The following is a 16,081-nucleotide window of genomic DNA, read 5'->3' as shown; positions in this document are numbered from 1 at the left end:
TTCCTCAGAGACATAACTAAACATGCTTAAAAGACAGAAAAGCTAGTTCCAAGTCAATCAGAAAACATCTACTTTAAAAAAAAAAATACACCAGTAACTGCTCTCAGTCTCACTAATGATGCTGTTTCAGAATACTTCTCTCTCAGAAATGTTTTGCAGTGCAATAAAGAATAAATGACTTAATTCTTTCACAGAACAATACCCACCATTCAGAGCGCCCTGCCATTCCCTCCATCTGACAAAAGCTGTCAGATCTGGCAAAGGCAGAATAAAAGATGAATCCAGGTCCTGTGAGAAAAGGACCTTCTGTGAGAAACCAAAAGTTAAGTCTCTTCTAAGCAAAGGGGAGTATCCCAGACTAAGGGGGAAACAAATATGGAAGTAAATTACAAACATCTGCCAGCATTATACTTGCCAAATATTGCTGACAAAATTAAGTTTCTCTGAGTTTTAATTTACCTGCAACCTTCCTCTACTATGAGCCTAAAAAAGCCAAAATCCTTTGACCTCAGTGCTAACAAATATGATTTGCTCAGCCCACATACTCTGCATGCAACAGTAACACAAATCTAAGATTTTAATATAATGTTTATGCATATTTAATATTAATTACATTTACATATTTAATTTATCCTACTACATTAACAATACTAGATACAATATTTAGAAAAAACAACTAGCATGGTTAAGTCTCCAAATTTTGGTAGTTTTCTATCAAGTATAAAACAGAATAGAAAACAAAGTTTCCATGTGAAGAAGAAAGTGTATTTCAACAGAAGCAACCAAGACCTGTTGCAAAACACAGATCATGTATGCTGCCATTTGGACAAAACCTTGAAGAAAGAAAAGATGCCGTCATTCACTGAGTTTACAAGAAACTGCCTAATAATTCATTTACTGACTGCACTATAGTGATTATTAAAAAAAACCCACACAGCACAGCATCTTTGTCTTGTCCTTTAGAAATAATTTGTACGTACGAAATGACCTTGTTTAAACCATATGTGCTAGAAAATATAGAACTCTGCGATAGAAAGAGGTTAAAAAAGAATACTGTGGAAAAAAATTTATTAAGTCTATACAAGTCTTCTGAAACAAACCATTGGCTTTGATACAGTAAATTCAAGTGAATACTCATTGCAATAGTATTTTTTCATACAGAGATCAAGAAGCCCTATAGCTTCCCGTTTAGTGTCTGTGACAGAAGTTTTATTTCTGAATAAGTAGCTGCACAAAGCAGACGTGATAAGAGATCTCACAGTCACAGTGAGCTACAGTTGAGATAAACTTATATTACAAATATTTCAGAAAATTAGGAATCCATACTGAAGTGTGGCAAAATGATTCACAATGAAAGAACAATGACATCATTCAGACCCCTTGCCAATAATGAAGACTTTCTGCAGCAAGTCTGGAACAGACCATCATAAAAACCTAGAGTGCAAGAGTACCACAAATTTAGTATATAAATATCACAGGATTAAAACTCCAGTTAAGCCATCAACTGAAGTGATGATTAAAAGGAAAACATGGCGTCTCCCAGCTTTGCAAAGGAAACTTTCAAAGCATCTCTTCAAGGAAGTGCTGATGCCAACCAGGGCCTGTGCCAATTTTGTGTTTTAGATTGCACTGCTGAAAGACAAAATTTTAGCAGATTTGTCTAAGAACTGTATAATCCTGCTGCTTTTAATACCTTAAAAAAAGCATTTACTAGAAGAGATGAAATGTAACATTTATAGCTCATACTGTTTCCAAGATCTGTGCACACCATATAGCTCTATAATTTCAACAGAATTTAAAAATAAGACAAAGAGCAGACAATGCAGTATTTGTAAGACGGATTTGTTTAGAATAGTTACACAATTAATGTATACAGTTGTAAAATTTTTAGTGCATTTGCTCTTGCACATTATTTATGCTACTTATAAAAACCTGAAGATTGCAAATTGGGCATGCTTATCATAACATTTTCAAACTGGGAAAGCTGCAGAACATTTTTTACTACAAGTGTTCACTGCCATGATACAAAACAAATATGTGCAAACTGCAAGGTCCCTAAAAATAGCGTTTAATGACTTTATGTACAGAAAGATGTAACTATCTGTTTAAATATGCAAAGAATATGCTTCCCAAAGTTTATAACATAGAACAATATCCACCACATGCTCCTCCTCCTCCATATCCTTCTTCCTTGTTTGATAACTTTACACCTCTGTTTTGGCTTTCACTCTCCCACAGTCCAGGAGTCTGAATGATTTTTTCAACAAGTTCTTCAAAGGCACACTGCACGCCATCACATGTTTTTGCACTTGCCTCTGGAGAAGGGACACAAAAAGTCAAGTATTAGCATAACTTCCGGTTACTTGTTTAATACTTCTCTTTCAGTTAAGTTTCAATCCACAACAGACTTAAAACTTCTACAACATATTCTTAAACCTATAGTGGTACCAAAACTGGCAACTATGCAGATTTGTCACCACACAGGTAGCACTTCATAATACTTTTAATAGAAGAGCTTTCAAGTTGAATTTCACCAGAACATATGGAGAAAGCTATAGCTCAGCTTTATTTTTTTGTGGAAAACACTCCAGTAAGAAAAATTAGGATTCTTGTCTGAAAAACCTGGTGGCCGCTCTGTGCTTCAGTTCTGTACATTAACCACAACTGTAGTACCACTGGAACATATGAATCAAGGATCCATATGCAGGATTCTGGGTCAGTCTCCACAACAATACTTGTCTGATAAAAAGCAGTATTTTGCAGTTAGCGGGATTCTAGGTGACTTCATTCAGGATCCTTACTCTGACCAAGACTAAGAAATCTGCCCACAGTTATAAGAACAAAAGACACCATCAGAAATTGTTCAGTTCCACAAGGGCTTGCCCTGTTCATCTACACAGCCATGCAGACACTTAACATATGTAGCATGCATATATCTATATGCACTCTTATAGCCTAATTTTCACTTTTGTTTTCAACTTCCATGCACTTAGTAGCTTGTGCCTCAACTTTAAGCGTTTATTTCCACACCTGACACTGTAGCTACAAAGAAACACAGCAGGACACTAAACAAAAATACATCTTCAGTCAGAGATAAAGAATGTAACTAAGTACAAGAATGAATGAATACATGTCAATGAACTGCTCTGCTACTAGAATAATCCTGTAAAAGAATCCCTTCTGATCCTCACAACAAACATATGCATAAAGAGTAACTTCAACGCCCATTTTTTAATTTATCATTAGATGGCTTTGCCTACAAGTCCCATTTCATTTTGCAGCCAGATGATACGAATAAATTTGCTCCAATCATAATTATGTCATTATTCAATCCCACCCACCATTTTTAAGTTAAATACATACCCACCTATTTTTACATCCCAGTTCTAATACTGTTTCTCTCATGTACCAGCTATTGTGCTATACTGAAGGCTGGCCACTAGCACCAGTTGTCCCTCTTTCATTTTGCTTCTCTTATTAATTTAGCAAGTCAGCTGGGAAAAGAAATCGGATAAAACCCCAAACACAAAACAGGTTTCATCAGGCTACAGAGAGCCTGTACTCCGCCCTTCATCCTTCTGAATTTCTATATAATCATCCACAGTTAGAACAGATATCTACATATAGGCACAATTTTAAAAAGCAGGAACATCCATTACCTTTGTGCACTGTGCAGGTGAGAAATATCATTAATTAGACTGTATACATAAAGACTCATAAATCCTACAGAAGTAGTATTTTCCTTATGTAACAAAAATTAAGAAAGATCTCTGCAAATATCTATAACATACCTATGAACAACATGGAATGTTTTCTTGCAAATTTGAGGCCTTCATTTCTGTCAACTTCACGATTTTCCTACAATAAAACAAAGCATTAATATTCCTTATTAAAAAAATACACCAGCAGATTACTTATTGCAATTGAATTTGGTTTACCTTATCAATCTTGTTTCCAACTAACATTTGCACTATGTCATTCCTTGTGCAGTATGTTTCCAATTCATTTAACCAGTTATCCAGCTTGACAAAAGTATCTCTTCTCGTGACATCATAAACTGAAAGATATTAGTGATATTATTACACAATATTTTTCCAAGAATTGCAGCTTATATCACAAAAGGAGCAAAAGTGATGGCTTTTTATATCAGAAAACTGAAGGAGTTCAAGTTTACCTTCTATACAAGCAACTGGAAAAAAAGTAGGACATTCACTAGCTCAATTCACTGATGCAGAACAACTCCAAGCTTTCAGCCACCTACAGTTCTCAGACAAATATTCCTCAATATGTCCTAGCTTACAGGCTAGAGACTATCATTCTCCAAGGAATTCTACACTAGCAGATCCCTCATGAAGGATACTTAAAATCACTACACAACAGCTACGTAAAGAGGATGGCATGACCTTCAATACTGAAGCTATGAAAGTGGTTTCTTCCTCTGTCTTCACATCTTACATGCAGACAGGCATAAACAGCTTCTTTCAACCAAACCTGTAACTTGGCTTGCGTGAACAACTTTATTTCTTTTGAAGACAACTAACAAAGAAACAGTCAGGAGATATTGAATAAAATGGGAGAGCAAATGTTAACAGCAGAACCTTCTATCTCCCAAACAGTGCTTGTTTACAGCTTTCACCAGTAAGTGGCAGGTTCAACGCAACTAAGGGACTTGACACAACATGCTCTGAGAGCACCTTCCTATACCAGGACGGTAACGCAACTCACGACTTGGGAAACCGACCAGGAGGTCACATGACTGATGTTATTCCACTTTAAACAATTTAACTAGACACAAGAGCTTGGCAAGACTCTCTAAAGTCAGAAGCAACTTCACAAAAATTAAATGTACCTCCCTGCCCTTAGTTTAGTCAGCTCCTCACTCCTAGCAGTGGAAAAGCAGAACTTCAGAGCACAGTGCCTAGCAAACAGGCTTCCATACACCCAAAAAAAAAAAAAAAAAAGCACAAATGAGACTTCACTGTGAAGCTGAAATTATGGGTTTTGCCTGGGTTTCTCACACAGAGATTGATGCTTTCTACATGCCCAACTGGTCTTTTCTAAGTGATTCTGACTGCGTAACATTACATCAGTTGGGAGACAAATAAAAAACCTCAGCCAGATTCCACACTGTTTGTATTATTAATTTCATTAGGGAAAAAAAAACAGGGATAAGAAAAAGAAAAAGCTGTATCATACTGATAGAGACAACACTGAGGAGATTTTTTTTTACTCTGAACTTAGTAAGCACGGGCAAAAATAAAAAGCGATAAATAAAAGACAAATTCATGACAGCACAAGGACAACAGCTCCAAGCTATTGGAGCAATTCAGATAGCAGCTTTTATTCTCATGCAAAAATCAGAGGTTCTCAAGCCAGTCAGATTGACTACATGAGAAAGAGGTTGAGACACCAAGATGCTTTAATGAGTTGTTCAACACAGATACAAGGATTTTTAATATCAATTAGATATTATATAAAGGCTATATGAGTCCGTGTAACTCCAATGCACGAGAAAACCACAAACATTTGAACTAGCATGCAAAGATATACTTACCCAGGATGACACCTTGTGCACCTCTGTAGTAACTGGGGGTTAATGTTCTGAACCGCTCCTGACCTGCAGTATCCTAATAAGCCATTCAAAAAATTCCATTATTCAGAATTTGAGCAGAATGTAATTTAGGTGTTCTACTTCTAATGAACTTAAAGTACGATTTAAACTATATTCTGCTAGCAGATTAGCTGAATTTATTCCATCCCCTGCTGTTTTACTACACATTAGCTTTGAGATTTTATGTAGGCTGTCCTGGGAAACAACTTTGAACTATTAGATATAGTACGTACCTGTATTATATAACAGTAAGATGGCCATTTCTGCAAAGGCATTTTATCTGCAGCTAGGACTGCAACAACCAGCAAGAAAGCAACATAGCTGCTAAGATTTTGTAACAAGCATCACAGCCCATGACAAAATCAGTGAAGGAACAAAACCAGTTCCTTCACTTCAATCACTTGGTCCAATTAAATTTGATTGAGTATCTGGGTAAATGCACTAACGTGCTGTAACACAGCAGAAGCAGGAATAGTCAAGAGGTTTTTCTGGTTTTAAACAAAGTTGAGTTTATATCCTAAGATTTAGAGAGTCAATAACTCTGGGGAAAAAAAAAAAAAAACAAACCCACACCACACACACAAAAAAACAAACCCACAAACCCCAAACAAACAAACAAACCAAAAAACAAACAAAAAACAAACAACCCCCCATCAAAATTAATATGCTGTTTTCTTATCAGAGATTCAGTTATACTGCACACCCATTGAAGACTTTATGCTCAGAATAGTTAAACAACTCTATTCAATTTACCCAGGTTAGAAGTGACACACAAAGCACTGTGGATTCCCTGACAAAGAATCTGGATAAGCAAACTGGACTTCAACATTCTATAAGCCACTCAGTCAAGTTTGTGCATCTAAAACTGGTTTTGTGTCATGATGCACCCTCACAAGCTTTTCTTTTTCAGTTTACCTCAGGGTTACTTCTTTCTATTTCCTCCAAAATGGAAGAAAATAAACCCTAACTTATCATTCCTTGTTCTGCTATTTGTCTGGTTTTCCTCTGGTGTGCCTTTTTTATTTTCTAAGCTATAGCATTTATTTTCCTTGTCAAACCCATTTATTTCACTGATGATTACTACTGTACCTAAGACATAAGTCCTGTGTTAGTGAGGTATGAAACACCCTCCAAGCCGCAGAAACTGCAATACACATTTCACGCTCTACTACTACTCCTTCCCAAGGAAACAGGTCTGATATCCTGCTTACACAAGAAATAAAGTTTTAATCTTGCTTGGTACAAGAAGATACAACTGCTTCTGACTATTCCAAAATGTGCTTCATGTCACGTAAGTGTGGAGGCTGGTTTACACAATGGAGAATATTTTTTAAAAGTTTGGAAGTATTTTTTCTTCACTTGCTGTAATGAAAGTTCTACTTTAACTAGAGCAGAAGTTGAACACACTAAAGCTATGATTACAAAAAGCGCCCCTCTCCATTTGAAATGCATTTGCTACAAATAATTTGGACCCTGAGCCTATAAAAGCCTTTGTATGATGTCTATGAAATTTAGACAAAAAATGGGTTTAAAGAGGTCACATATGAGCATGCAACTGTAATTCTTCACCTGTTAATATGCAACTTCAGTGTTATAGGCAAAATTTAGTAAAGAAGTGCATCCTTCTACTGATTTAATTCCTCCTTTTCTCTACCTCTATCCCAACCAAACCTGGAATTAGTACTGCAGAAGCTCACAGGAAGCAGAACTATCCCATCAGCCAGTTGTCCCACAGCGCATTGCACCTTCTGAATGCTGCAATATCAACCTCCCACTTCTCCAAATCACCTTCATATTAATATAAAAGGATTCTATACAAGCTATATATTACAGAAACTCTAGCTACTCCTAAAGCAACGCAACAGACGAAGAACTTAGGAGAGACTTACCCATATTGCCAGCTTAGCTTTGTTTCCATCAACGGAAATAGTTTTCACCTTGAAGTCCACACCTAGGGGAGGAAAAATATTTTAGTTCTTCAAATATATTACAGCTACCTTTGAAAAAGAAAATAAAGAGAAATGGAAGCAATAAAATCAAACTCAAGAAACCCCCGTGTTTTGACACGAGCAGGAAGAATAAGTTCCATTAGCTATTTATGAACTTTGCTCAAAATACAAGGTTTTCTTGCTGATGGGGCCTTTTAAGCCACTGACTTAAAATATTTCGTGGAAGTAAGGCAAATACTACATTTCTTGTATTAAAGCACATATTCCAGGACAAATTTTCAAGTTTGTAATTCAAATGGATGAACTTACTATTAATTTCTCACAAACGTTCTCCCAACAGACAACAAGGTAATGGTCCTGCTGCTCAGTCATCTACTCCAACATGTAACAATTCTTCCCCCTTCATGTGTCCTCTAACCCCAGGAGCTAACAGCCTATCAATTGCTCAAGGACAAGATGCACAAAACTCAGGCAAAGGAGAACAACAGGTCAGTGGCTGCAAATTTAAAGGATATAGTTACACACATCTGTTTGAGAGGCTCAGCACAGTTATGATCCATTATGCTTTAATTTAACCCTTAGGTAACTAATAGCAAGCAACTAACTAGTATTTTGGAGTGACTTTCACTTCCTACCAGGCAGCAGCTCTAAAACGAAGTAGCAGCCTATAAAAACAACTTTCAAGTGCAACAACAACCTTTTCGTACTTGGAATTACAATGTCAATCATCACATTCCCTACCAGAAAAGGAATTTAACTATTCTAATACAAAATGAGTAGAGCCTCAGGATGAGGCTGCACTTACATTCTGAAATTCATGCAGATTGCAACAAATACAAAACAAACAGCTGCCAAAATACATTCAATTTAAAGTCACACGGGATATACAGGATGATCAAGAAACTGCCTATTATAAGCAGATTTAAAGTTCAGTTGCACTGAACTTTAAAAAAGCTTTGTTTCAAAAAAGTTAAACACAATTTTTATTCCACTATTTCACAGCTTCAGCTCATTGAAGTGCTCCCTGAAGTGTCAGGTGTTTTTCAGAAAACATTCTGCACTGGAAAAAGCCCATACTCTTTCAAGCAAAATTTTCCCAATGTACATTAACTTTTGTAGTAACTGAACAGAACTTAGCTTTTTTGAGGTACTAGGACTCCTAGTCCCTAACTTAACAGCAATATAGCACTCAGCATCATGCACAAGAATGGTACATTATTCTACAGTTATGCTCACAGAAAAGAATAGTCGTTATTAACTTTACTTTAAACACTGGTTCTTTGAACTTTACTTAGTTCATAGAAGACTGCTATGATAGCAATTTGACTCAATTTAATCTTAGAGAATGTTCTGTTCTGCCTACTTTTCAGCACTCAGCAGTAACTTTCAGACAAGAAGAATCTCTTTCTTCCATTGTAACTGGATGTTTCTTCCCCTGAACTCCAAAAATCCCCATGTGCAGTTCAGTCAGCATGTCCAACAGTTCACAGTGCATTCTTGAATCCATTAGTCTGGCACCAAAACCTGTAACTGCAGATACTACACGTCTGTTGGATACTTAACATGACAAATTAAAATACGTCATAATTTCAAGAAAGAAAACTTTCTTCCTTAAGATAGACTTATTATATGTGTTCTGAAGCCACAGAATCCTTCTCCCATTCAGTAAACAGATTCAGTATCTTGTGCCTGCAAAGTTCAGCAATTTTCATTTAATGAAAATGGATTTATGTTAGCCTTGCTGCTGGTTTAAAATTCACTTTAAATTTTGCAAGAGCAATGCAAGTACAGTAAGAAACTAAAATAGCAACTAAACTCCATGTGTTAAACTGACTGTTGAAAAGCAAAAAGTCTGAAAATGAACTAATAACACACCAAAATGTATCCTCCAAAGTGATTGAGGCATGTAAAATAGAATTCTAAAACAAAGGAGCTCAACACATATAAAAGCCAATTAACAAAAAGTAAACTTTTAAATACTTGGGTTTCTGGTTGCCAATTTGTCATAAGGAAAGACAAGTAGAAAAAATTTAAGGCTCAAGAAAATCTTGTTGAATTGAACAAACAGGGTACTTACATCTCCTAAAACCAACAGTGAAATGCAGACATGTTTGTGTGCCAGGTATCAATTCTGACCTTGCAAGAGTGATGTGTCTACCCTCTACAGCAGAAAGCTGACAGTGCTTTCCCCTATGCCTTGGAAGACAGCCAGAAACAAGGCAGCACTACTAGACTGTACTCCTGTGAATTACTGTACTCCTGCCTCAGCACTACACACTAACATACTATGGACATACAGTCTGCGAGAAGCAGCTCTGTCACTGATACTGCTCGCACACTGATGCCGGTAATGCCATGCTGTATTTATAGGAAGGGCACAATCAGCTACAGTGTTGTATTTGTGTTGTAGGTAAATGACAAGTTGGACAGCTTAGGAGTTTGAGGACTCCAAATGCAGTGAAAGCTAAAAAGTTAAAAAACATCAGATCTGTGCAATACATCACTTCATTTGCAAAATACGGATTGAACTGAACACTTATCTAGAATCTCTCATACAAAGAGCAAGCAAGTGGAGACAAGCACGAGCAATAAGGACAAAAGAAAATACTGGGGTACATGTAGTCTGGTAAGACCCACGTGATGAAGACCAACAAACAAGCCAGCCTCAATAGAATACAAGGACAGGTAATCTGCTAGGTTAAATACAACATGTTTAATCCAACTGAAGCTACTAAAGCTGAACTATTTGCCAAAAGCAGCTTATTCTTTGAAGAGTATTGTAGGATTTTTACTAAGTTCTGAAGAATAACCCACATGAAGTAGTCATTTAGGTTTCTTTTAAATTGCACCCAATAGATCTGCGCAATCTCTGAAGGTAAGATATGTCTCAACAGGTCATCACAGAGGACCAGTTGTGCTCCTGTCAAGGCTTTTCTCAGTATTGTGGGGGTGTGTGCAGGTCTTGCTATATCTTAAAGAAAACCAAACCAACCAAAGTTGCCCTTACTTTCTCATCCAAATAAAAAAAAATAAAGTCATGTTAGCCAGTTCAGCAGTCAGTATGTAGATAACATTGAAAGAAGACATTATTTATAGCTCGTTCATTTTGAAAAAGCACCATACTCTTCAGTTTCAACAGGAAAGGCTTTAAAACCTCTTCTGTTCTTCTGTCCCCTAACTCAAAACAAAATAGTGTTTAATTAGCACAAAAAGAACTCCAAGCCAAGACTCACAAAGTGTTTTGACACTTCACCATCTTGCAAGTACCTGAAATTGGCCTCTAGGGTCTGTCTTCACACAGCAGAATAGTTACCTCTAGGAACTCACTCCAACTGCTTTATCTATATATGAACAACAAATCACGCCCTGATTTTAGAGCCAACATTTTGCTTCTTAGAAATACATTCACCAGAAAAGTGGCAATGCCACTGGATAGTAGCTTAAAAAGAAAAACAAGAAAACAAGTAAGAACCCAGATTCAATCCTCTTCCAGTTAAGTGGACAAAAAAAGGACTCTGCAATTCCCTTGGAGTGCCCCCACACTGTGCAGGACTTGCACAGCTGGGGTCACAGTGCCTCTATTGCACAGCCCTCAAACATCAGCTAGATGAGCCTAACAGGGTGATCTACGTCAGCATCTGCTCAGCCCCTAGAAACTGACTTTTCTTGCCAAATGATCACATTCATTCCAGTTTAGTATTTTTGTTTCAGAACTCAAACTCTATCTGAAGTGATGCTTACATTGAGTACTCTTCCTCCTTTTCCACATGAGAAACAGAGCAGAGTAGGACCTGCCAGGTGGGATCTGCCAGCAGTAAACCTTGAATTGTTGCTATTTACCAACCAGTGATTAGCTGCCACACATGCTGTTGTGCATTTTGACAAACCCAAAGAAGAATTACTCAGGAAATAATTCCTTCGTTTCTCAAATAGTGCACTGATGCCAGTTTTTGACACAGATACAAACAGCGGAACAAAAGAAAAAAAGAAACCCCACCATTAAAAACAAACAAAAAACCCCACACAATAAAGATGCCCACTCAGAGACTGAACTACTCTCTTGGTATCCAAAACATCATGAAAGGTGAAGCAGCTGTTATGCACTAATTTCCTGGCTCACATGGTTGACATATCAAGGAAGTAACAGGACTGGAAGCATATACAGTGCCAAAACTATTAGATTAGAATCCAAAATTGCCATCTTCACCACCTGACTATTTCATTCCTGTTTCCTTCCATGCTATCCTCCCTCATAAACTGAGGTGGGGCTACTTGCACAACATTTTTTATATGCAATGGAATGAACAAAAATAGGCCACCTTCTTCCCTTTGGCTTGTCAGTGCTTTACATGAAATAGTACTCCTGAATCTTATTAACATTAATAAAAAAAGATCAATTTATTTAATTCTTAATAAATTAGAGCTGTTTTTGCTTCAGAACAGCTAAACTCAAAGAAAAAATTCCATATAAGCTGTTAGAACTCTTCCTACAAAGAAAGTAAAACTGCAACTGAAATCATGGTGTGAGAAAGTATCTCTACTTTCTGTAATTTCAGTTATTACTTTGGCACAGAGTTGCATGACACTCTTAAAAGTTCCATTTTGCTTCCTTTGAGAACCAATCTACTTAGTCACTTATTCTGGGTCACTCTCCCCCAGCACAACTGACCCATGCTGGTAGGTATAATACCAGCACAGCAATGACACGTCACTGCCTTTTTCTCCAGCAGCTCTGGATTCTTGGCTCTCTTCCACTTTTCTCAGGAGTCTAGCTGCCAAGGAACTGATTACTAAGTAGAAGAAAAAAAGCCACACTGTAATTTCCTCCCTACAGAGGAAATGCAGAAGCCACACAGAGCCCAGTGCACTCAAGTATTGTCAGAAGTTGGAAGAGTTAACACTTCCTGCTATAGAGTCTTAAGATAGCCATTAAGTATCATATTACACAGACACAAGGTCTGGACAGCAATATTACTAGTCAAAAACCTGACAGCTATTTTGCAGAGATAAATCAGTAGGAGAGTAGCAGCTCTTACAGAAAGGCAAACATGTCTGAACTTCACTACATATTAGACAAGTTTGAACAAATCACAATTTTAAGCTGAAAATATTATCAGTTTTTCTAAGGTAGTACCAGCACATACTTACCAATTGTTGCTGCAAGTTCTGGGTCAAATGTATCATCTGTGAACCGCAGCAGAAGGCTGACAGGGAAATGAGAAAAATAAGAGATACTATTATTGCAGCATATCCATACCTTGCTGGAAGCCTATAAATTACAAGTTTAAAAGGAACAGCAAGATCATAGCTCACATCTGATTTTTTTTTTTTTTTTGTAGGAAAGAATATATGGGAGAAGGAAAAGAACATGGAAAGAATAGAGCAGACATGCTCTGCTACCTGAGCCTTCTCTGCACGTACTACCAAGAATGTCTCTGAAAACAAAGCACCACACAAGTTGTCAAATCAGTTGCCTGAACAGTCATGTGATCTGCTTTGCAAAGCATTTTACTTCAACCTTATTCTATTTTTCTTCTTCCAGAATTCAGTACAAAAGTAGTATTTTTTGTTTTGTTTCAATATTGCTTCACACAGTATTTCTGTAAGCTTGAGAAATAAATTCCAAGTCAGCTTTTCATCCCAGAAATAACTCCTTGAACTCGGCAAACAGAGGAAGAGCAAGGACACCCATCAGAAATAGACACAGAAGCTGAAGAGTAGAAATAGTTCCCCGGTTTTGTGATTTTGTATTTCTTTGTATATAACAACTCACACACACAGCATTTCCCCTTATTCCGATGAATTTGTTTGCTACCAATAGAAAAAGTTCCAACCAAGATTTAACAGCACATCACATCACAGCACTGCAGGGTCCCTTAAAGAAGCACCCATAATGCCACCAGTGTCAGATGTAAATATTGTTGTGTGAGACAAAGACTCTGAGCATGCAGTTCCTAAAATCAACAGTCTTACACATCTGTGGCAAGTGCATGTAGCAGGCAGCTCTTTGCTATGACCACAGCTTCTACTCATTTCCAGGATGGAGAAACAAAACAAAGCCTTATTTACTTCTTGGTCTTCCCCACCACCCTGTTCTTTTCTCCTCTTTTTGCATGTGAATTTAGAAGTCAAGTGGTTTTTAGCATTTGGACACAGTCCTGCATTGACAAAAACAGTGACCACTGAAATTCCTTTATTTCAGTGAGGATAAGTGACAACTCCGAATTAATCACAGACCAATATATTTTCTCTCCTTACTCCAGAACCCCAAAACCAAATGGTGGCTTTATTAATCAAAGAATAATTAAAATAATATTTTTTTTAAATCATGGCACAAAGGTTTTTACCAGTACCTTCCGATGGTTGTATAAGGACGCTATTTAAGAGCAGCTATTTTTAATTACAACCAACACCACTTTCATTCAGAACAGAGAAATTATGGAACCCTTATACTGCTACTAGAATAAAACCATCATTTTACCAGTCCTGCATGCCAAGCCCAGCCACTTTTTTTCATGTGTAACTATCATCTTCTACAAAGCATAGCACCCCCACAAGGACCATGTTTAAGACAGCATTTGTTCACAAGTCAGGACTCCAACCACTTACTTCACCATGCTAATACCTGTTTAACACCTGACCTTTCCTAGTCAACTAATAGGTAAGAGACACAAGTTTAGGAATAATCAATATTAAGTTCCTGTACCTGTAAAACTGCACTGTTATAGTTTAATAGCATTTTTATTTCCTCCACATAAGGCTTCTTTTAACAAGCTTTTTGACGTAAAGAAACATGTATATAAACAGGTATGCAAAACCACTGTGTCTTTTATCTGCCCCAGGAAAAATTCTTCCATATGGCAATTCACATATAAGAGATGACCTCAACTAAAAGAAACTTGCTCAGATCATGTCTGTCACTAGGGGCCTACCGTACTAATTATCAATTTAGTAGCTAACTCAAATGAGTAGCTGACAGACTGTTAACAAAAATAGGCACTCTTTTTCCCTAATTAGCAACTTGTACGTAATTTAGGGTCATGGCATAGGACACCCATTATTGCCACAAAAATATCAAATATAAAATTACCGGTGTGGTACATTCCCAGATGACCTCCTACATTCTTATCCCACACCCTTTAGTAAGAACTACATTACTATAAAAAAAAAAAAGGTATTTAAAAAAACAAAACAAAACAAAACCACCCACCCAAAACAAACAAACAACACAACACCACCACAAAACCACACAAATAAAATCCCAATTCCTTAGGGTTGGGATCTACAGCTTAGTCAAAGCCATGAATACGGCAGGGAGGAAGAAATCAACCTCAAAGTGCTTGACAGAGCCTGTAACTAGCAAAAACCCCTGTGTTAGAACTACTGTGCTGCGTCCCCGTGCTCCCCCGCACACACCCAATGCTGGGTCACTTGTGACTCTGCATATACGCATTATGGACTAGACATTAACCCCAAAGCGCTGTGGAGATGTACAAGGGCACCTATCTCCCCACGACACAAGTCTGCCCCGGGCACAGGGCAGCCCAGGTGACCCTGGGCAGCCCGACAGAACCCCCGTTTCATCTGTCTGCAGCTGAGCCTGGGGCCGGCGGCTGCGGGAGCCTTGGAGGAGGGCCGGGGAGGTGTTATTGGGGGAATCTCTCGCCCGCCGGAGGGCTGGCCGGGAAGGGGCGAGGGAGCTCCCCCCGCGGGCCCAGCTCCGCGGGGCGCAGGCCGCGCCCTAGACGGCGTTGTCCGACAAGGGGCCTAGGCCAGAGCCGGCCGGCCAAGAGAGGCTGCGGAAGGCTAGCGGGCGCCCCCTCACCTAGACTTGCCGACGCCGCTCTCGCCGATGATGAGGATCTTCAGGGTGGTCAGCACGTCCTCGTCCATCCCGGCAGCGCCCCCGGACCGGCCCCGACCGCCCGACGCTCCGTGCGCAGCTGCGGCGGCGGCGCTGCGCCTGCGCGGGGCCGCCCGCGGTTTGTTTACAGCGGGCGGGGCGGGCCGGGCGCAGCGCGCATGCGTGCGCGGGGCCCGCGGGGGGCAGCGCTGCGTGCCCGGGCCGCGACCCGAGCGGGGCGGGGGCTCCGGAGGGCTTTGCGGCTGCTTCCCCTGTCAGAATCCAGGGCCGTCGGGAGAAGGGAGACCAGAGAGAATGGCAGCGGGTTATTAGACGTTGGAATGGGCTGCCCGGGGAGGTGGTGGAGTCCCCGCCTCTGGAGGTGTTTAAGGAAAGGCTGGACGTGGCAGGCCGTGCTACGGTGTGGTTGACAAGGTGGCTATCGGGCATCGGTTGGACTCGATGAGCTCAGGGTTCTTCTCCTCCCTCGCTGATTCTGCGATGCTTGCGCCGCACCAAGGCGGCAGGTGCGGGAGCAGAGCCAGCCGCCGCCTCCCGCGGGGAGCAGCTGGTCCGGGGCCTGCCTCCAAAACATGGGCTCATCTGGGGACAAACCAGCCCCGGAGGCCAGCTGGTACGTCACACCACGTGATTTTCTACCAACATCTTCTCCATTAA

The 16,081-nt window shown here is 39.3% G+C and overlaps 1 protein-coding gene across 1 annotated transcript; it reads right to left on the bottom strand.

The window, feature by feature from the left end:
* Positions 1–1,051: 1,051 nt before the first annotated feature.
* RAB18 (RAB18, member RAS oncogene family) lies at positions 1,052–15,524 on the bottom strand. The gene is made up of 7 exons (XM_040064656.2): positions 15,386–15,524; positions 12,709–12,764; positions 7,501–7,562; positions 5,555–5,627; positions 3,939–4,057; positions 3,792–3,858; positions 1,052–2,315 (listed from the first exon to the last, which is right to left on the bottom strand). The coding sequence occupies exons 1-7, from the start codon at positions 15,451–15,453 to the stop codon at positions 2,137–2,139; spliced, it is 624 nt and encodes a 207-aa protein (XP_039920590.1). The 5' UTR covers positions 15,454–15,524; the 3' UTR covers positions 1,052–2,136.
* Positions 15,525–16,081: the final 557 nt, after the last annotated feature.

Source organism: Hirundo rustica, chromosome 1 (genome assembly GCF_015227805.2).
Source record: "Hirundo rustica isolate bHirRus1 chromosome 1, bHirRus1.pri.v3, whole genome shotgun sequence".
NCBI classification, from domain to species: domain Eukaryota; kingdom Metazoa; phylum Chordata; class Aves; order Passeriformes; family Hirundinidae; genus Hirundo; species Hirundo rustica.
Note: the sequence above shows the minus strand (reverse complement) of the source record. Positions and strands in the feature narration are given on the sequence as shown.

What these genes read in the sequence shown, in the direction of transcription:
- RAB18 (XM_040064656.2), bottom strand. Translation starts at nt 15,453, where the DNA reads ATGGACGAGGACGTGCTGACCACCCTGAAGATCCTCATCATCGGCGAG. An exon ending in AAGCTAAGCTGGCAATATGG is followed by an intron (nt 5,628 to 7,500) that starts GTAAGTCTCTCC and finishes ATGGCTTATTAG; the next exon opens with GATACTGCAGGTCAGGAGCG. An exon ending in TGCACAAGGTGTCATCCTGG is followed by an intron (nt 4,058 to 5,554) that starts GTAAGTATATCT and finishes AATATCTTTCAG; the next exon opens with TTTATGATGTCACGAGAAGA.